The 22,374-nt window shown below is 25.3% G+C and overlaps 1 protein-coding gene across 2 annotated transcripts; it reads left to right on the top strand.

Moving 5' to 3' along the window:
* Window positions 1–1,057: 1,057 nt before the first annotated feature.
* LOC126899301 (uncharacterized) lies at window positions 1,058–20,293 on the top strand. Of its 2 annotated transcripts, none has more exons than XM_050674067.1 (3): window positions 1,058–1,224; window positions 17,120–17,271; window positions 18,100–20,293. In XM_050674067.1, the coding sequence occupies exon 3, from the start codon at window positions 18,102–18,104 to the stop codon at window positions 19,743–19,745; it is 1,644 nt and encodes a 547-aa protein (XP_050530024.1). In that variant the 5' UTR covers window positions 1,058–1,224; window positions 17,120–17,271; window positions 18,100–18,101; the 3' UTR covers window positions 19,746–20,293. The 2 variants fall into 2 exon arrangements, with proteins under 2 accessions (XP_050530024.1, XP_050530022.1); XM_050674065.1 differs by having other exon boundaries at window positions 1,058–1,238.
* The last annotated feature ends 2,081 nt before the right edge of the window (window positions 20,294–22,374 follow it).

Here is a 22,374-nt window from a genome sequence, read left to right as displayed (position 1 = left end):
AATCATTTGTAAATGATTTACTTTTGACACGACTTACGTCTTAGCGACGCGGGCCGTGTCACTTTGAAACCACAAATACTCGTATACTCTGTTGGTTGGAATGAAAAAGAAACTTAAGCATTTTGACGATCTTATTTTGCTCATCACTCCATTTTTGAATTAAATATTACGGGGAATGGGGAGTACATAGTCGCCCCGTTCATCTCTGACTCCCATCAACTGTTAATTAAATATTTGTATTGGATCAATGCTAATTTGGTCGCATTCAATTTAATTCAGCTTGTAATCAAGGACGAGAGGAAAATGAAGAAAACAACAGTATTTTTTAATATTGTTGTTTAGATACAAAATTCAATAAATTGAAACAAGTCCATCGACTTTTAAAATCATTTGAGTACTAAATACCTAACTAACAATTTATTAACCGAACACGATAGTCTTTAGTTATTCGATAACATATGAGTGCACCATCTGCTTTACATTACGATATATTTTAGTATTTTACGGCTAGTAACGATAATTGCACCGACATTCCCTTAACGGACGATGCATCTGTGCAGTGCATCCACCATATAAGCCGGATTGGATTTGAACAATTTGAAATTGTTTCCCCTTTAGACTATATAGTTATAGAAAGTGACTAATTTATAATTATATTAGTATGATTCGAGTATTATTGAATTCATTTTATTTTATACATTTTTTATTTTGACATTTATACTAGAGTTTAAATATTTAGAAAATATTTTCTAATTATAAATCATCATACGTCGTAGGAGGTGATTGAATGGAGAATTCATCGTGGGACAATGTCATGCTTACGATACGTCCATTTAAGTATACGTCATACCGGACGCACATCAGACAAGAAAAGAAAATAAAACTCGTTTGAGGAGAATAATGCCGGAGACTGGACGCAATAACGAAGGAAAGCAATTCATGCACGGCGGCAGTCCATACACCGGTGCCGATTTTATTTTGTGTCGGTGGCGGTTGTTTGGGTAGGAGAGACCCGCCACTAACCTCCGACCAATACCAACCAGCCCGTGGCAACAACAGACGACGGGCACGCAGGCCAGTTACATCGGTACCGCTCTTGCGCAGTTTACGTGTACCGTGTGTTCTTCATCAACTGTGAAGACCACGAACTAATGTTTTTATTATACTTGTTATCTTTTTTGGTCTTTTGAGTGTGTACATTGGATATCTGATCATCGTTTAAAGGTATACTAATTTTGGTAAGTTTTAATTATCAAGAAAAATATTAGGGTAGTTTAATTGAATTTCGCAAATTAAGGATTTCTTAAGGAAGTATTAATTATTTTCCGGTTCTAATCAAAGGTATACAGTAATAATATAATATTGTCACCATGGAAATGGACTGATTTATGCAATTAATCCGATAATTCTGCGAAGACTATTGCATTACTAAAATATTTATACATGCGATAAGTGAGGACTATCTATAAAATCCCAATGAGTTATGTGCATTTTTAAAGGTGGCAATATTGTCTTGAGCAATTCTACTTGAAAAAATAATATACCAAATAAACGTGACAAGTGTGGCATATGTGGACGTTTTATAACGATTTCAGATAGCTCTTATTCTCATTTATATTTATAAAAAATAGTTTTTGAATAATTATTTTTAAAAAATATTATTTTTGTTAGCTTTTATAAAAACGAATAGATAGATTTAGTATACTATGTCAATGTGATAGCCAGGATTTCACAATAGGGGGGCCACTGAAATATTTACAAAATTCTATATTTTTAACCTTTTTTTTTTACTGATAACTTTAGTTAAGAGATGAATATTGCCGTTGACTGTTAGGAACAGAACTTCTTTACCCTTCAAGCTACACCACTGTAACTACGTGATGATATAGGGAATTTTGATTTAACTTTTTTAATACTTCGTCAATTTTTTACGTGAAAAAAACTTTTTGGGTTAATATAAAGAATTTATATTTATTTAAATGATTTAAATAATATTAATAATATATATATATATATATTTATTATAAATATTCTTATAGAATTTTACATTCCATTAAAAATAGTGAATAGTAGTTAAATAATAAATAGATAAGAAATAATAATAAAATAAGGTAAATAAAAATAGATGATAAGAATAAAAAAATATTTTGTCAATTACTGGTTCAATTCAGAGGAAATTATGTATACTTTTAGTCATATCAAAAATTATTCGGATGCAAGTTCCTCCTCTAAACTGAAATATACTTGGCTACTTTAAAAATTATATATCTTGATTTAAAATTTGGTTCGTATTTCCACTAAATTTTGGAAAGACATTTTATCAAATATTATTAATTTATTGTTGGTCTACAATTATTTAAAAGTTTTAATTAAAAGAAAATATCGTAAATATGAAAGTATTATTTTATTTTATTTGGCTGAATATTGTTAAAGATTTACAATAATTAACCCTTACCGATGTGTAAATAAATGACATAAATACTGACGTGCGGTCTACCAGATTGCCTCTTGTACTCTTGTACTTCATATAATTAATAACTAGGTGTCAACCATTTAAAGGTACATTAAAAGAAAATACAATTAACAACAATGTATAAATAGTAAATTGTGAACAAAAATTTGATGCGATCTGATAGAACACACATCGGTAGTTAAGGGTTAATTCCCTCGATAAAATCAATTTTTTGCCTATAGTTTTAATGCATAAGATAATTGTTAGAGGAATATTTTACTAATTAGAGTTTATGACATTAAATTCTTTAAATAGTCTAAAATTATGTTTAAAAATATTTTCCTGGAATATTTGATTTTAAAGTAAACTCAATTGATATATTTTTTATCGAGTATAAAATTACTGTTGAAATTTCTTTATTTGTTATATATATTTCTTCAATAAAAAACCAAAAACACAAAATTGAACTTGGAAACAGGGCTAAAAATCAAAATAATTTCGGTTTTTGGACATTTTTCTTTATAGAATTTTGTTTAAGTAAATGTTGCAAAAAGATTACAAAAATCAAAAATATTACGAGACTTGCTTCGAAACCCTTATTGAACTTTAAATTTGAATATAAAAAAGTTTAAAAATCGTAATTAACTTGAAAAATATACAACAGTTGATTTTGTTTTTTAAACTTTATATGGTCAAATTTTAAGTTAAAATTTTAAAAACCATTTCATAGTAGTTTTGGTTTCTCCAGTCATTCATTTTATAAATTGAAATGGGAACTTAACCTTCAATATCTATTTAACCCCCATCAATGTATCAAATATGTGTGCTAAGATATAAAATATTTTTTTAAACCGGTAAAAATTAAATTTTGATATCTCGAAAATTTTGTTCAAATTGTACCTATGTACTAAATAATGAACAAATGGAGATGGCCATTTTTAATACATGACCGCTACGTTAACACAATGTATGGTGTAAAAAATTATTATTAAAATTAAATGGAACCTTGGTGAGGTATTCTAAATTTGAAGTGTGTATTGAAATATTTATTTTAATTAACATTGAAAACGCAATCGTAACTATATTTATAGTGCCCACAACAATCCTAAACCGTTTTTTAAAAGTATATTACTTTGTCTTTTCTGAGTACGAATTACAATTATTCATTTAAAGGAATTGCAATTGTGTTCATGTAATTATCTTATTATCTAACATAGAAATAAATTTGCAACGTTAGTTTTTAATATTATCTTACCAAATAGCATTTAGATATTTGTATTGTTAAAATTATTAAATCGAATTAACCATTTTTAATACATTAGTGTAAGATAACCCTTGATAATGTTGCTGAAGACAACCAAACTAGTTTTTTATTTATTCAAATGACATTTTAATAATGTACAGATTTAATTAAAATATCTTTAATCTTTATTAAAGGTGATTATTAGATTAATAGTAAACGTTGTTGGTAGTTCCGTTAAAATTTATAAACACAAAAACATATCGCATTTGGATGATAAACAATTAAAAATCTATGTCAAACGATTTTTTTTTAATAATAGAATTATTTTGTCAGAAATCTATTGCAGAATTTCTTTGAAAATGTATGATTTATTGTTTATAAATAATGAAATCATAGTGAGATTGATTATAAAACAATAATCATGATAGAAATGTTATTATTAATGTCGATATTGATACGTAGTACAACATAAGTATAATGTATTAATATTTAAAATCAAATTTACTGTTTGTCTGACGGTCTTAGTAAACTTGAAGTCCTAAAAAAAATATGATTTTACAATCTTGGAAGTAACAAGCCAACAACGGTTATTTTAAAATAACTGTTACCTATGTAGAACTAGAATATTCTTTATATGTTCTTAGAGAGAAAATATATTCTTAAAAAAATATATTTTAATCGAACCGTAGAAAACTGTTTCGAATGCAATCTGTAAAATGATAATTATAAAGCTATAAGTTGTGCACAGCGGTTGGACAACAGCTGTAATTTTATGAAATATTAATAATAATGTTATTAATTATAAATAATACAACGATAATTTTAAATGCAATTTTTATATGGCACAGATAAATGTATTTATCAAATAATAAAGAGATATTGAATTAATATTTAAAGACTTATTGTTAAACAGTTATGATGTCATTAAATTACTACAGAGTGCTAAAAAATGATGGATATCTAGAATAGATGCATTGGAAAAAAGTTATAACTATAAAGAAATAAAACAGTAACTATTAAAAATCAAATAGATTTAATACAAGCTAATAATTTCAAATTATGAAGTATTCGCAAAAAACTATGTTAATCAGTCATCATCAGAGCCATGTTAATTTTTAATACAATTTTAGCTTTCTTAGTAGTCTTAACAGATAAAATCAATTTTCCACTTCGCATTCTACAATCTTGTAAATATTTCCTGGTGATGTAATTCAATACGAGTAAAAATTTTGAAAGTATACTAAAATCTTTTAAAAAATCAATGGACACAATTGTTTATAATAACAAAACATGATTTTGTTAATTCCATTCTTACAATGGAATACCAGGGGTTTTTAATGGGTCTATATCAAAAAAAATATGTTAGTGACCTTTTAGGTTATTTTTACTTAAAATGTTGATTTACCTACAAAAACCTTAACCCTTTTAAATTCATTTTAAAAATGCTGCTAGATTCATAATAATTTCATAAAAGTTTGATAGTAGTCTATCAAACTGTACTATCATAGTACAGTAATAATGTAAGTTAAATAATGTAAAATATTTATCTTACATTGCAGGAAAATTATCAACTACACAATATCAATGTTCTTTAAGCGAAATTAATTTTATTATATAATACAAATATTAATTTAAAACTAAAAAATATAAAAATAAAGCCAAATAATTCGTGGATACGTATTATGGGATCAGTGTTACCATTATCAACGCTAAACACATAATAGTATGTGTTTTTATGGGTTTTTGAGTTAAATAATTTTCTCAGTTTTATTAATTATAATTTATATTAAATTAATTGCATATTTATCAATAATTTATTTAAATAAAATACAATTACCCCATAGATTTTATAGTTGATAATTAAAGTATTGATAACTTATAAGAACAAAAATTTAACTTTTAGGGAATGTTATTCTTATATTTCTCTTTTTAGTTTCATAAAATCAGTAGAAAATAGTAACCTCTGTACATGGAAATAATTACTGTCAATAATATAACAGATGGATATTAACTCTAAGACAATAGGTATATCATACTAAAATGTTGATAAATCATTTTCTTCTGGCAAAGCTAGTGTAATCAATTTAACTTTCTAAACCTAGAACATCTGTTAATAAAAAAGTAATTTAAAAGAAACCTATAAAAATATATTTCATATTTCTTTTTTTCTTTCGTGTATCACAATAAAAATAACTTATTGTCCTAATCATAATTGTTTTAATTTTTAACAAATTTGAGAATTAAAATAAATAAACATTTCTTAATGAAAAAATAGTTGAATTCAAAATCATTTTCGATATTATTTCAAATACTACTAGAACATATATTTGTAGTGATATTGTACATTAGTAAACATTTAATTAATATAATTTAAACAAATTTGAATAATTATATTTAAAATATATAATTATTTTTTAGATAAAATTTTAAAGAGAAAAAAGGTATTTGTTAAATTTTAAAAAATGTATCTTCAAAAAATATGATATGACTTTTTACTTAAGTATATTTAGTTATAGTATAAACAAGGAGTTTTTTGACTAAATTACTTTGTCTTTCATTATCCTCTCAAAAAGTACAGTCTGTATATAGGTGCTATAATACAAATGTATCAATGGGGATGATAAAAATCTGTAATATCTGTTATATCAAAATATTTTTGCTGAATATATAACTTTCATTTAGCACTCTACTTTAATATCACACGAGATAATTGTATTATACTCTACTACAATTCTGATTACAACTGTTACTATTATTGAATTATTTTACAACAATTAAACTTAATTTGAAAATTAGGAAACATATGTATATAAAGTAAATTGTTATGAATATGAAAAAAATACAGAGAAATTGGCCAGTCACAGTAAACATCACATACGTGTAGCAATTTTGGCTGTATTTGAAGCATATTTAATCAAATCAATCTTTTATAATTCTTCAAACAAAATTGAATTTTGTGTTAGTAATAATGTCTAATACTAGCTCAGGTTTTTTTCATGAAGTCGTCCGTTTTATTACATTTGAATGTCTATACCTAGGTAAGTGGACCGAAAAAAAATAATTTGACTTCTTTAGGAATTAATAATAATAATAAATATCTGCCATCCACATTTTGACCGTTATATTACTGCTGGTAAGTAAATCGTGCGGTTAATCAAGTAACAGTACGCAAAAATTGCAGCTACATGGTCGTGAATTTATGTCATTTCAAAAAGTGTTTGCATCACATAACCGTTAAAAATTTATGAATAAAAATGGACATAATGCACTTTTTGATATAAACATCAGCATCTTCGCCATCTGGAGTTTTTCCGCTTCTTAGCGATCAGGTCCGCCACTTCCATTATTATATTGGTCTATTTAAACAATATTTTATGTATAAATTCGAATAAGATATTAAGGTCTGCTTCGAGTTAATATATTGTTACTCAAAATGTGTTAATTTTTCTCGATGGCTGTATAATTTATTTCTGCAACTGTCTTCAACTGTAATTCACGCATTTGGACTGAAATGACGTTATAAATACTTCATCATCTGAATATTCAAAAAGACGTTGACATTTCTTTGTTGCAAACCTCCAAGAATTTAAAACCAAAGAAAAAATATTAAAACTGTGTATAATAGAACCAATAATTAATACCGTTTATTCCACATTCAGTTATTGAATGTAAAAATAAATATGTGCTCACATTACAAAGGAAACAGAATTTTCCTTTGTATACTAACATGTTTATTTAATTTTTTATAGTATTTAAGAAAGATAAATATATTATGTAGTCTTTTTTATTTTTACATAAAAGGAATTTCAATTAAAACAAATTAGGATATTTTGTTATTGCAATATGTGCCATAGTTAAAAATCATTTTAATAATTTGACTAATTTTGCGTCGCTTTTTGGCAAAAATTGATACGTCAATTTAAAAAATCTCTAAAGAAAAGTAAAATTATTTTAAAATTTCAATGTTGGTTGAAATTGTCATTTTTGAAGAACAAAATACAAACCTCGATAAAATTCAATTAACAATTAAAAAAATGTATTATAATGAATTATCAACTTTTGGATATAAGTCACAGAATTATTCAACGGAGTAATAACGCGATGTATACGCATTTCATATCCCCTATGACCAAAATAATTAGATAGCTATGATACAATTTTTTTCGTTTGGAGAGGGTAATAAAAATGTCTTATATATAAATCGCCTCACGACGGTACCCTTTATTATGCCACTAGAATTATTTCATTCAATTATTGAAAAATGATACAACTAAAATAATACGATTAATTAGTTAATCTTTACCAAATGTTTAAAACTTCTTGTCTTAAAATTGGGTTTATTACTTATAGACAAAATTTGGAGGAATTAACTTTTCCAAATAAATCATAGCTCTTCAAAAATGATGAAAATTTTATTTATTTTTATATATAGTTTGTTTTCTTATAACACTTATGTTATTACTTAATGGTTATTAATTTAATGTCTAGCTAGTTTAAATAAATGGTTGAATATTAAAATACACATCATATGCACATTCCAATTAAACAGCTCTAGTAAATCTTTTCATAAGCGTTCACTTTTAATGAGATTGAAATAGTAACATTGCAAATGTATATTTATAAAAAATATTATCCAATAAGTTATCGAAGACAATAGACAATGAACAATTTTGTGTACAATATTATGAGACATTAATGGAATTAAACAAAGTTGTACAATGTTCAATAATGTGCAGTTACCTCTTTTGAGAGTAAATTTCAATTTTACGAGTTTAGGTTATTAGGTAACTTCTACGAAGTGAACAAGGACAAATATATTCATGTTCAAGAAACTATTATATAAATTCCCCAGTACTAATGATCCACCACAAATTATTGGCTTTTTTTTATAAAAAAAAAATTAGGTACTTCAAACTTAAGTTAACAAATGCAGAAATAATTGAAAATTACAAATATTATTTAATAAAGAAAATATAGTAATTTGGCAGCCCTGAGGTTAATTGTATTTCACGTAACAGTTTAAAGCAGCTTGCTAAAACCCACTAATTTATTATTCTATCTGTTCGCACAAGTATGATATGTGACCGTCAAATCTGGGAAAGATTGTATAACCTTCATGTAAACGTGATCTTTCTTATGATTACATTTATTTTTTAAAGCTATTTTGTCGTTTGAAATGTTCACGGTCAAGTGTTATAAACCTATAAATAATGTTTCTTTACATTCTTCTGCATTAAAAAGGATATTAACTAATTACTTAAAATAAATTAAGAATTCATTATAATATATACGATTATTATAATATATATTAAGATAGATAGTAATTTGATTATAACGGTAGCTACGAGACCAATTCGGCGACATTATTCCTTTAAAGATATAATTTAATAAAATATAAACCAACTCTATGAGTTTGGGCACCCGTTAAAGCGTTAGACAGGGGAAGAACCTTATTGTGGAAACCCTCAATTATTACACATCTTTATGTCAGAGAAGATCGAGCATTTTGATTCATAATGCAGTTAATTTTAGAAATAAGTATAATTCTAATATTCTCATCAAACAAATACATACTATACTTTTAAATAAATAATAATAGCATAATTACTTCTATAACTTGAAAAAATTAAAAAGTTCTAAAATTAGCACTAAAATTATCTTCTAAATTCTAAGTTCTAAAAGTTCTTTTAATAGGATTTTTCAGATTAGTCCGACTTTTGTAAAAAAAGTACATATTAGACTCAGTAAAATATTCACAATATATTTTAATTCAGTTCAAAATTATTATACTTCAAATACTTTATCATTATGTTCACACTACTCTAAATTCATTTTTTAAAAACAAATAAAGTTTATTTATGTTAAATTTGCCATAGCTTTTTAAAATAATTTATTCAAAAATAATCAAATCAATATAATTTTTTTTTTATAGATGCATGATATCCTTGTCTATCATATGATATATTTTTTAGCTTCGATGCGAATTTCACTATGATTTTTTTTTTTTTTTATTGGTTATTTTAGTTAAAATATTAACTTTATCAATATTACTTTTGAAAGTGTTCTGGAAATACTGACACTTTTATATATATATATTAAATTAAAGCTAATGTAATATACTTTATTATTGAAAAAAAATTCAGACATCATTCTGTCATCACGGTGAAAATGACCACTGTATGCTAATTTTCCCAGAACTTTTTCACAATTGAAATTAAGTTTTTGTTTAGAAATTGATATTTAAAATCCCTTCCTGTAGGCAGGTTAAGTGTCAGGTTTTCAAAAAATGTATTTAAAATAAAAAGTAATATCTAAGTCTTCAATATAAAAAAAAATATTTTGATTTGTTCACTTTTCAAAAAGTTATGTCAATTTAAAAAAAAATATAAGTCGAAATTTACCGATTTAAAAATTGTATTCGTTGAGAATAATCGGTCCAGTGAGAGCTGGAAAAAGTAGTGACAGACACAAAAAATAAAAATAAATAAAAACACATCATGGTAAAATTAATACCTTCTCAACTTCGCATCAAAGCTAAATAAAAGGATATCATATGATTAGATCTAAGTATTTTGTATATAAAAATACGTTTATCATATATATCAGTGTTGAGAAGGAACTAGTTCCAAAAGGAATGGATTCCTGGAACGAGTTCTTTTTGAAGGAACGATGCTAGGAACTGCTTCCTTTTAAAATAAAGGAACGAGGAAAATGAACAAATTCCATTTTTTAAGGAACGTGAACGGAAATTACAGTTCCTAAAATTTTTTATAAACATGTTTTAGTGTAGTTTTCTTCGTATCTAGACATTAAAATATTATGGTATTTTTAGTTGACTTTTGACAATGGAAGTCCCCTATATACCCAGCCGAGATCGTAGGCTGTTTAAATGAATCAATTGATTATAGATAGAGTTATTATCACATGTAGGTATACAGTAAATATTTAATATATGTGTACATATATTAAATAATGCACCGAATATTATCGTCGTTTCTTGTTAACTAATTTATGTTAAAGGTTTTGGGTTTTCTGATTTATTATTTCTAACTTATATGTAGACAATAGACATTGGTCGCGTTGACACAAGTCGTTAGCATTTACTACCTGCTTATAAATATAATTTTCGAATACTTTTAGATAAGGAATACTACAAATTTGTTTTGTATTCGACTGCTGATGAAAATCATTGATGACCGTTATCATGATTTCATTGCCACAATTTTTTAAATAACTTATAAAAGGAACGAAGAGTGGAACGAGTTCTTATTTTGGAGGAACTGGATCTGGAACAAGTTCCTTCTTAATATAAAGAATTAGGATCTGGAACGAGTTCATATTTTAGAAAATGAACGGGGAACGGAACGAATTCCATTTAAAAAGGAACTTTCCCAACACTGAGATATATATATATATATATATATATAGGTGACTTAATTTTTTATACATTTACTATAGTAGTCATTATAATTTTTCTTCACAGTCAAACCCAAAAAACATCATCAGAAATTTCAATGCCCAAGACACAAATCCCCAGTGTCCTTCATTAAATACATTTCTGTTCTGTAATATTGCGAGTGTGTAGAAATATATATTTTACTCTAAACGTGTTAATATACATTTGGTTTTTAGCAATTATAGTTGAAATATTACTGTATAGACAAATATTTATATTATGTTATCGTTTACTAAATAAAAATAAAATATAATCTAAAAAAATTACATTATAAAATTAAAAATGTTTTAATTTAAAATTATATTTTATTTTTATTATATAAAAAATATATAATTTGGAGCAAAACGAGAAATTTTTTTTTTAACCTAAGGAACTTAGGCATCCTTAAGTTCAAAATTTGGATCTAAGATGAGTTCGTTTCAAATGAAATATTTAAGTGACTCATTATATTCAAGTTTCCCCTGCTTTATTGCGTTAATTTAGTTTTAAAAGATATTTAAACAGAGTATGATATTAAATTTCCCTTTCAGCATTTTTATAAACTTTTTTAAAATAAAAATAATGCCATATTTGTATTAACAGAAAGATTTAATTAAATTTATATATGGAAACATTTACATTAATAAATGTTATTAGTTAATAGCCTACCAAATTATTATAAAATAGTTTTATTCTAAAAATTTTATCATACAAGCACAATCGTAAAACTTCTATAACGTTAAGTAATATAATTAGAGAAAAAAAATTATTGCTCCCGAGGTATTATAATTTTTGAAAAAGATAGTACCAGAGATCTATTAGATTTAAAATATAGTTGTTAGTAGTGACATTATTCGATGAGGTTTGAAGGCTGAGTAAATGTGCATCATTTTAGGACAGCAAAATACTACACAATTAATAAAAAAATATTTCTTTACAAACATCATTTATTATGATATAAAAACAAATTTTACAGAAGACTAGTTAAAATACAATTGTATAAGTCAATAAATAAATAAATATTTTTTCAAAATCATAATGTGGAAAAAATCAAAATTTAACGAATTTCTATTGTTAATTTTTAATTATAGCTTAGAATAAATTATTAAAAAACTTTACATTAAAACGAGCTAAATGTAATTGTTTAGTCTGATTCAATCATTTCAAATTGTTCACTCATATCTCAAGGCTAAATCCCTTTTTTGAATACTACGTATTTCTTTATTAAGTACAATTAAGTATTACTATTTCATATAAGTACATGTGTTGGTATTTAATTTAAATATAGATAAATTATGATTTATTTAACTTTTTAAATCTTAAGTATTATTTGTAGGAAAATTGTTCACAGTAAAAATTCTCAAATAATGTCAAGGAATAGTCATGGACATAGAGCATCATAACGCTGTACTCGCAATAAATTTATACTATCATTTTATTATTTTTTTCTATATAAGTATCCTTGTAATTATTTAGCAGTGAAAACTAATTAGGTTTAACATAATAATATTTATATTCATAAAGACAAGAATTTAATTTTTTATAGATCAAAAAGAAACTTCTCTGAATAATTTATTATGGTTGGAATAATATGGTAATTTAAAGCTAGTTAGCATTAGTAGTTGAGTTTGTGTATCATAATTTAATAGTAAATAAAAGTTTTTTCTCGTATACAATTATTTTTAATATAATAATAACTTTCTTTTAGTACATGGTTTACTAATTTTATTTATTTATATAACTGCGTTATCGATAGTTGCAATAATTATAATTGTTAAGTAAACTATAATTATGCTTGTATTACAAAACAAAAGTAATAAAAATTTGTATTTTCTTTTTAAGATTTTTAAACAATTTATATAATTTATAAATTATATATAATAAAAGTTTAATAAAAATAATATTGAAACATTTAAAAAAACGATTGTCAAACAAAATTATCCAATAAACAAATAATTTATGAAATGATAAAATGTACTTTAAGCGTTTTTCAATTTGTGTTAAATTGTGTTTAAAAATAACAGGAATTGTTTATATATTCCTGGTATTATTTTAAATAATGTTATTAAATTACACTAATTAAACACAACCATTTTTATAAAAATTATAAGATTCTCTAATAACAATAATATATATTTATACATATTATCTATACCTTCGTCAACTCTTTAGCCTTTTAGTGTTAGTAAATACAATGTAAAAAATCATTTCATTAAATTATTATAATGTTGCTGTTTTATTGTGTTATCAAGAATTATAATAGGAATTTTTAAGTTAAAATTTTTGAAATAACCAAAACAAATGTCCCCTATTAAAATGATTAATGATTAACTGTAAAAGTATTTTTTTTTTAACATTTTAATAGCCAAACACATAATTACACATAGCATTATTTTTATTTCAAACCACTTAAAGTAAAATAGATGATTGTATTAATAAGTTAGAAATGCTACACAATACGCACTAAAGATTTGGGTCGTATGTAATTTATAAAATTATTTAAAAGTTTTTCTTTACTATGTATATAGTCAAACTTTTAATTAAAAGATGTATTATTAAACTTAGGTAATATTATTAACAATTATAATTTATAATTAGCTGTTAGAAACTCGTACGAAGAAGTCTAATATAATTAATAAAATTAATAAATGTATAATTATAAAAAAATACTAGACCCATGCACAGTGAATAAAAATTTAAAAAAGGGATAACATTTATACATTTGTACACAATGAATTTAAATGAAATTATTATTTAAAATTTGAAAACAAATATTTTGTAGTTTCTAATACAGAATCAGTGGTGAACAAATGGGAAGATATTAAGTGGATAGATCACCAAACAATATTTACATATTCTGTATAATTTCATAAAATTGTCACGATATTAAAATTTATATACTTATACATTCAATTTAAAAGTTATTGAGCATAACTATATGAATAAATTAATCTTATAAATTTTTAAGTCTTATATTATTAATCACATACAATAATAATTAAATGTTATTGTGGTCAAGACATTAAAGGATATAGTATTAAAATAATAAAAAAACCTAAACAAGTCAATACTATAACCAAAATGTTGAAGTTTGTAAGAAAGCTAGAAGTACATTGACCGTACACAATTAGATATTTATATACATAATTAACAAACACTTTGAGTCTACAAGTAATATTACAAAATAAAACGAGATTCATATTAACATAGTACAAAGCTTAATACAAATATTATATTATTATACAAATATTTCTTAAATCAAAATTTAACTAAATAAAATAAAATATTTATTAGCTGTAGGATATTTAATTTGATATTACTTTTATATCTAATATGTTTTTCTAAATTAAGATTAAAAATAAATTTTAAAATATCATGCAAATATAAACCATTAATATTCTTGATATTTTAAAGTTAATATAAATCATTAAACATGAAATTGATAGAATATATTTAAATTTAGAACATATATTTAAAATAAATCTTAATAAGAAGTTTATGATCGTTAAACTCTTCAATTTTACTCTAGCAGCATTACCCTAAATAATGATACCATATATAATAATTGACTATACTACAGCCAAGTATATAGTTTTTAAACCATTGAGACTTACAATACCTTTTAATACCTTAAAATTGTTTTAAAATTTTCTAATGATAATCAAATTTTTCAAATGTATCTCCCACCTCAAAAAAAGCCTAAATATTTAATAAAATCCACATTTTTTAAAATGTTATAAACCATATATTATAATTAACATTACATTTACTTAAATAAATGAACAATGGTGATTCAGTTACTGCATAATTAATTTTACTATAATATTTAAAAAATAGATTTATTAGAAATCGATGCCATAAAGTTATTGTCAAAACATATTTTTAGATGATTAAGCACAATTAAAACTATTATATACTAAACTAATTGTATCTCCTTCATTCAATTAATACTAACGCACCATCAACAATAGAAACTCAATTAGCTTCCAAATTCAGTCCAAAAATACAATTCGTATAAATTAAAAATAACAGTAGCACTAATACCGTATCTTGCGGAACTTCACGCTGAGCAACATAGTTACATCATAACTTAACAGATTCCGTTTTGTCATTTAAATAAGATACAAATAATTTTAATACATTAACTCTGATACCAGTATAGTAAAGTTTTTTTATTGAATGTTTATAATTAAACGAGTCAAAGGTTTTTTTTTAACGTTTATTAATTCCAGTTTTTAAGAGTGATAAAATATTAAATTTCTAGGAAAAACACCATTTTTTAAGGTTTATTAAAAATTATAAAAACAGGTATAGACATAATTTTTACAGTCTTTTTAAAAATTAAAAAAATTGACCATTCAATATTCAAAACAAGCACAATTATCATTTAATTTATACACATACTTTGATTTCAAAAGCAGATTTATACAATAAAAACTTTTCGTGATGTTTTCAAATGTGCCATTAAACTTTTTCTTTTACTTCTAAGTGTTAATATTATTACTTATTGCTTGAAGTGCTTGAGGATATATCCATGTTTACAGTTGAGTCCGAAACGTCAGAACTCAACTGTAAACATGGATATATCCTCAAGCACTTCAAACAACAAAACAATCCATGAAAGTTTTAACACATTCATTATTACTTATTATTAAAAAATAAGTATTTGTATAAAAAAAAAACCCAGCACAGGGGGTTGAGGCACAGTGGTGCCGTGGTATAGTTGGATCAAGTATAATGATATCTGACAGTGATTAAAATCACTATAAAAAAAAAACGCTTCGATGCAAATCTTTAGATAGTTTTTAATTTTAAAAAATTGGTGGATTATTCCAAAAGCTACATGATCTGCTAGTTCCTTATTAATATCTTGATTAAGATAAAGTATGTCGAATGAAAAAGGGATTATTAAAAAATATTATTTCTCATAAAAAAATTGTGTTGATCCATACACTTTTCAATAAGTTATAGCATTATAAAATTAAAAATGTAAAATAAAAAATCGAAAATTTTCACACAGAAATAGCATTCGGTAGCCATTTTCACCGTGAAGACAAAATAAAGTCCGAAATTTTTTTTTCCATAATAAAGTACATTACATTAGCTTTAATTTAAGATATATATCAAAGTATCAGTTTCCGGAACATTTTCAAAAGTCAAGTTGAAAAAATTAATTTTTTGTGAAAAAGTTATTTTAAATCCCCTCCAATGAGCAGGTTAAGTGATAAATTTTCAAAAAAATGATATCAAATGAAAGGGAAATATCTAAGGTTTTAGTATAAAAAAAAATTATGTTGATTTGTTGATTTTTGGAAAAGTTATGGAAGTTTTAAGAAAAAAAAGTAAAAAAAAATGACAGAATTTATCGATTTTTAAATTTGTTATTTTTTTGTATATTTCCCCCATTTTCGGAGAACGAGGGAATTTTTTCAATTTTTAAGAAAATGTCTTCAAATAAATACGATTTGTGATTTCTGGACGTATTTTTGAAAGAAATCGGTCTAGTGAGAGCTGAGAAAAAGTGGCAACAGACATAAAAAAAAAACACATCATAGTAAAACCAATACCTTCTCAGTTTCGCATCGAAGCTAAAATCTTTAGGCTGAATGAACAAAACATCCACAAAGATGTTTTTTTATAGAAAGGGTTTTTATTTCTTCTAATAGTAAAATCATTTAACCACCAAATTTGCCTCTAGATTTTAATTTGTTTATAGTTATTTTTATAAAATTGTGTTATATTAAAGTAAATACTTTACATTCTAGCTCTTCTTATAAAAATGTGTTAATTTCCATTGTTTACAAACTTGGTTGATTTAAAAAAAGAAATTATAAAATATGGTCTAATCAATTATTTATTGAGCAGAGATATTTGATTTTGTGGACAGTATATAATTTTTTAAACATTAAGTTATTTTTAGAAATAATACCTTTTGTATTTTTAAATAATTTATATATACTTGTACAGTTTTGTTTTTCTTATTTTTCAGAGAAAAACGTTTACCTATGGCAAGGTGAAAATAGTTCAATTTAAAGCCATGACCAATACTTTGTCAAAGAAACCATCCCATTTAGACGGAATACTCCTCCGTCATTACATGGGAGGTTTGCACAAGCGGTAGCACAAGTTAAATTAAAATAGGTATAATTATTAAAATTGTGAATTTCATTTTTCTTTAAAATTTTTTTTATAGAAAAGTATTAATATTCTAAGTTACAGTGGCATACTTTGGTATAATTTTATAGGCTCCTCACAATTTTTAATTTTTTTGTGCGATACAGTAGACGTTTCTGAATCTTCCACTCCTCAATACTATATAAATTTATTTATATTTCATAGTATACAAAACACGAATAATGCTCTAAAAAAATTTCTTACTTCACTAGCGTTCTTCATACATTTTTGGCTCAAAAAATACATAATAATTAAATAGTTACAACAAATATCCCACTTTACTATTTATAAAATTTATAATTTCAAGAGAAAATATCTATATTCAAATCATACATTTTGACACGGTAGTATGTGTCCTTCAGTTGCACATCAACCTATATAGAAGTGTATCAAAATCTGAATCACAATTATACGGTGGCCAAATGGCATGGTTTGTCTTTACGACGCCTTAAGTCGCGGGATTTAATACTGTACTGTGCCTCTTCATTTCAAATTATTTCACATACTCTATCGATTACTGTCCATCAATCCCCGAAGGCTGTATCAATGTATACCCTTTTTTTTTTTAAATAAATCACGTATGAAATTCTAAGTTACAATTTATTTCTGACTTAATTATAACAGCTGAATCTATGTGTATAAAAATATAAGGATCTCAAAAGTATACTTTTAATACACTATCATTTAGTCAAAAGTCGCAAGTTGACCCTTTGCAAATTCATAGTTACGCCACTATAAAGTTATAAAGTTTTGTTACTTAATTAAATCGGTAAATGATCAAAAAATATATTACAGGCATGGCAGCTTTTATTGGTATAGGAGTGATGAGGCAATTGCTATTTCGTCTAATATTTTGGGCTGCAATATTGTTATGTTTTACGCAGCTATTGATAACTTTTTGGAAATCTGACAAGTCGATAGCTATTAAATCTGGAACTGCCAACGCCGGTATGTTATTCCAAAATTACATGTTAGATATTCATGGTGTTCGGACCACAACGCCACCTTATGAAAGTCTCCTGACATTAGAACCTTGGATAGATAAGTTATCGTTGCAGTCTGAACAACTTATCATGGATCAGGTGCAAAAACGATTGCCCAATTTACCGGTTAGTTATTGGAATCAAAATAAAAATAAAGCCATGTTCTACAAAAACGAAAGTTGCGCAAAATTTCCTAGCATTTACGATCTTGAATTCAATAACGTTTACTGGCAATCACTGCAAACATCTAACGGAACATTCTACTTATACAGCGCTTATTATGATGTTCGAAAACTAAGTAAAATTGGACCAGCCATTCGGATACTAGGAATGATTAATAGAATTGAACCCGTAGTGAAGACCCATTGCCAATTGTGGTTTGATGGGCTTAGACAACCAGTAATTGTCAAGACAATGGAGTACAAATACATATGGTATAAAAAATGGGGTAACTATAAGCAAGGTATATTCCAACCATACCTGATTGCTTGTCAGATACCTAAATCACACCATCGAATGGTACCCGCTTCAGTGTCATTAGTGGAAAATGTGTGTGATAAAGCTACAAACAATTTACGAGTGGTCTACGATCGTCAAACTACTAAGAAGGGATTTGCAGTGTGCGTTAAGGGACTAGACTTTTTATACGAGGATTTGTCTGTTAGGCTTATCGAGTGGATTGAACTTCTGCACTTGCTTGGTGCTGAAAAAATATTTTTTTATCAATTACAAGTCCATCCCAACATTAGTAAAGTTTTAAATTATTATGAAACTACCGGAAAAGTACACGTGACACCACTGACATTACCTGGTGGTCAACCAAACGTGCCTGGGTTTCAACATCTTTACCTCACTAAAAAAGTGAACCACAAGCGACAGAACGAACTTATACCATACAACGACTGCCTATACAGAAATCTGTACACGTATGAATACATTGCTTTACTTGACATTGATGAAGTTATAATGCCTCTTAAATCAACAACGTGGAGACAATTGATGAATACAGTACTTCCAAAAGCATTAGCTATCCGCAACGAAACTAGGGCATCATACAATGTTCGCAATGTATACTTTCTTGACGATCTCATACATACACATGGTTGGTTTAAAACTATACCTAAGTACATGCATATGATGCAGCACGTGTATCGTAGTAAGAACTACACAAAGCCTAATCAATATGTTAAATGCTTTCATAACCCTGAACGGGCGCTCACTTTACATAATCACTTCCCACTGGCGTGTTTAAGTCAGGGTTGCACTTCTTACGCTATAGAGACTTCCGATGCTCAGCTTCAACACTATCGAGCTGATTGTGTTAAGACGCTTAAAAAGACTTGTACTGAATTTCGTCAAAATAGTGTCATTGATACTACCATATGGAGGTACAAAAACAAGCTAGTTTCGAGAGTTTCCAATACTTTATCGTCATTGGGTTTTTTCCCTGCAGTATGATTCACTATATTCACATACATTCATTTGAATCAATAAAACGAATGTAATACATTACTGTGACTTTTTGAAAATAAAAACATAAAGGTTATTAAAATTAATTAATAAAAATTAAAGTCTGAAATGTTTGTGATAAAGTTACTGCTCATAACTTCAAAATATAGTTCAAAATTATAAAAACTAATAATTACTAATCAAAAGCTTTTTAAGCGATAGTCATAAATGTAGTAATATTTTTGATTTTAATTGAATAAGAGGACATATTTTTTATCATAATAAACTCGGTTATTTCTGGTTAATGATACTGATTTTGTTACTTCACAAAAACATTTTAATGCGATTAACAAAATATAGTAATAATATTCCAAATTTCTACCATTCAAATACCTTTCTAAATTTTACCTAATTCAAATTGCATAAAAGTAATTTTTGTGGAAACATTAATTATTATCATTTTACTAATACTTAGATAATGTTCATTATTGTCAACTATAATCAAAAAAAAAATTTTACTTAACCCTAATTTGTTCTACAATTTAATTTTTACATCAATATTTAATATATATTAGCTAAAACATAAAATCATTTTAGTTTAAAATAATTTAATAAATTCAGTTTAACAGTCATATATGAAAATCCATATGAATTTTAATTCGTAATTAATGACATTAATGAACCAGTTAATAATTTAATACTTTATTATAAAATCACGCATTAGTTTTTATACTTTTACTATTGATTTAAGTATTTTAATTGCTTTTAAAGTATTTAAACATCATAACTAAATATGACAAAATAATATCTTAAAAATGTATAAAATATAACTGTATTTATTAATTATGAAATAATATAACTTTTTTTCTTTAATATAGAAAAAAAAATTATATTATGGAATACCTTAATTCTCAAGGAAACATTAATTTTATCTGTTTTTTATGTTACCCTTAAAAAATTAACTTTTTTCAACTTTAACTCATATTTTTGTTTAATTTAACTCAGCATAGTAACTCTAAACTGCAATAATATCTATTAATTAAGCGAACCTTATATATAGTTTACAAACCGTAAATATTTGCAACTTATTATAATAAATTTACTTTTTACTAAATAAAAAATTATGAGCAGTAAACATAAAAAAAAGTTAGATAGTTTATATATATACGTAAATTTATATAAATTTTAAATGTATTTGTTTTTTTTTAATATACTTTCAAGTTATGATTGATAACTGTACATCAGTTATTAACCAGATATTTTATTGTAATTGTATTATTTTGTACAGTTTTATATTTAATTATATTTTAAATTAAAAAATAACAATGTATAATTATGTTAAATTATTTTAATATTACTTCAATTTGATTTAGACTTTTTCAATTTTTTGAAATTAATGTATTTTTTCTTATTTATTTAAGTTTCTTTATTATAAAGACTTATTTAAAGTAATTAATCAAAAAAAAGTATTTTAGTGTTAATCTGGATATGAATGTGACTTGACTAAATTTTAAAGGTCACTATAATTAAAACTAATAAGAACTACCTTCTTATGGCTATATTAAACGTAGCCTTAACGTAGAACATAGTATTTACATTAATTTTATATAAGGAGTTCTTAGAAAGACTGAAACTCATGACCTAAAACATTTTGACTTTAGGTTACCACTATAAATCAGAAATTTAGATTTTAAAATCCTTTAACAATGTAAATTATAACCTTCAATTATATTTATTTATTTCTTCCTTCCTTCCCTAATTTTAATATACTTTTTATAACTGCATTAATTGCATAAAAATAAAACAAAACGGGCTTTTTAACACGCTTATATTAGTTTCACATCAATGTTTGTTGTGTGTACTCTCCACGCGCCACGTGTTATTATTCTCGCCTATCCCGTCGTCTATGGCCTTGAGACTAGACTGTCGTAACGCATTCACCCCACCCCACCACCACTCGACGATAACAATATTTTCCTGTATAATTTTATTTTTGGTTTTCGAACCCGTACACGCGTGCGTGTCATCAATTAAATATATATATATACAGAGTATTAGAAAATGCTTTGTCACGAGTAGTAAGGTGATATTCAGTAGGATCTAAAAATAGCGAAATCAAAAACTAAAATTTCCTATCTCCAAAATTGGGAGTTTTCCGGTTCCTCCACTTTAAATTTTATTTTGATCAAAAATAAACATCACTACGGTATTTTCCGAGAAATTCTCATATAAATTGAGTGGTCACTCGATTTTTTGTAACTTTCGTGCCCTCTCCTGAACTTTGGGTTAAAAATTGAAAAAAATGTCACTTTAGTGTGACTCATCAATTAATATTGAAATTTTACTGGAAGTGTGATGAAGTTTATTTTTAGTTTAAACGATAACATAACGAGAAAAAATAGAAAAACCCACAGATAATGTGATATTTTTTTAATTTCACGAGTTTATTTCGTCTTTTATTAATTATTCAAAACGATTATAATTTTTATCATTAAAACTATTATAAAATTATAATTTTTTTTCTTTTTAGGTCGGGAAAATAAAACAATCACAAGATTGAAATGGATATTTTAAACTTTATTACAAAAGGATAATGAGAAATAATTATTTTAATGTAATTGGCACACTACTCTTTCCC

The sequence above is a fragment of the Daktulosphaira vitifoliae genome, unplaced genomic scaffold (assembly GCF_025091365.1).
Source record: "Daktulosphaira vitifoliae isolate Bord-2020 unplaced genomic scaffold, ASM2509136v1 Scaffold_2, whole genome shotgun sequence".
Classification (NCBI taxonomy): Eukaryota; Metazoa; Arthropoda; class Insecta; order Hemiptera; family Phylloxeridae; genus Daktulosphaira; species Daktulosphaira vitifoliae.
This window is presented reverse-complemented; position numbering and strand designations above follow the sequence as displayed.

Bases quoted from the DNA above. Each gene is read 5' to 3' on its own strand.
- LOC126899301 (XM_050674067.1), top strand. From the start codon at position 18,102: ATGGCAGCTTTTATTGGTATAGGAGTGATGAGGCAATTGCTATTTCGT.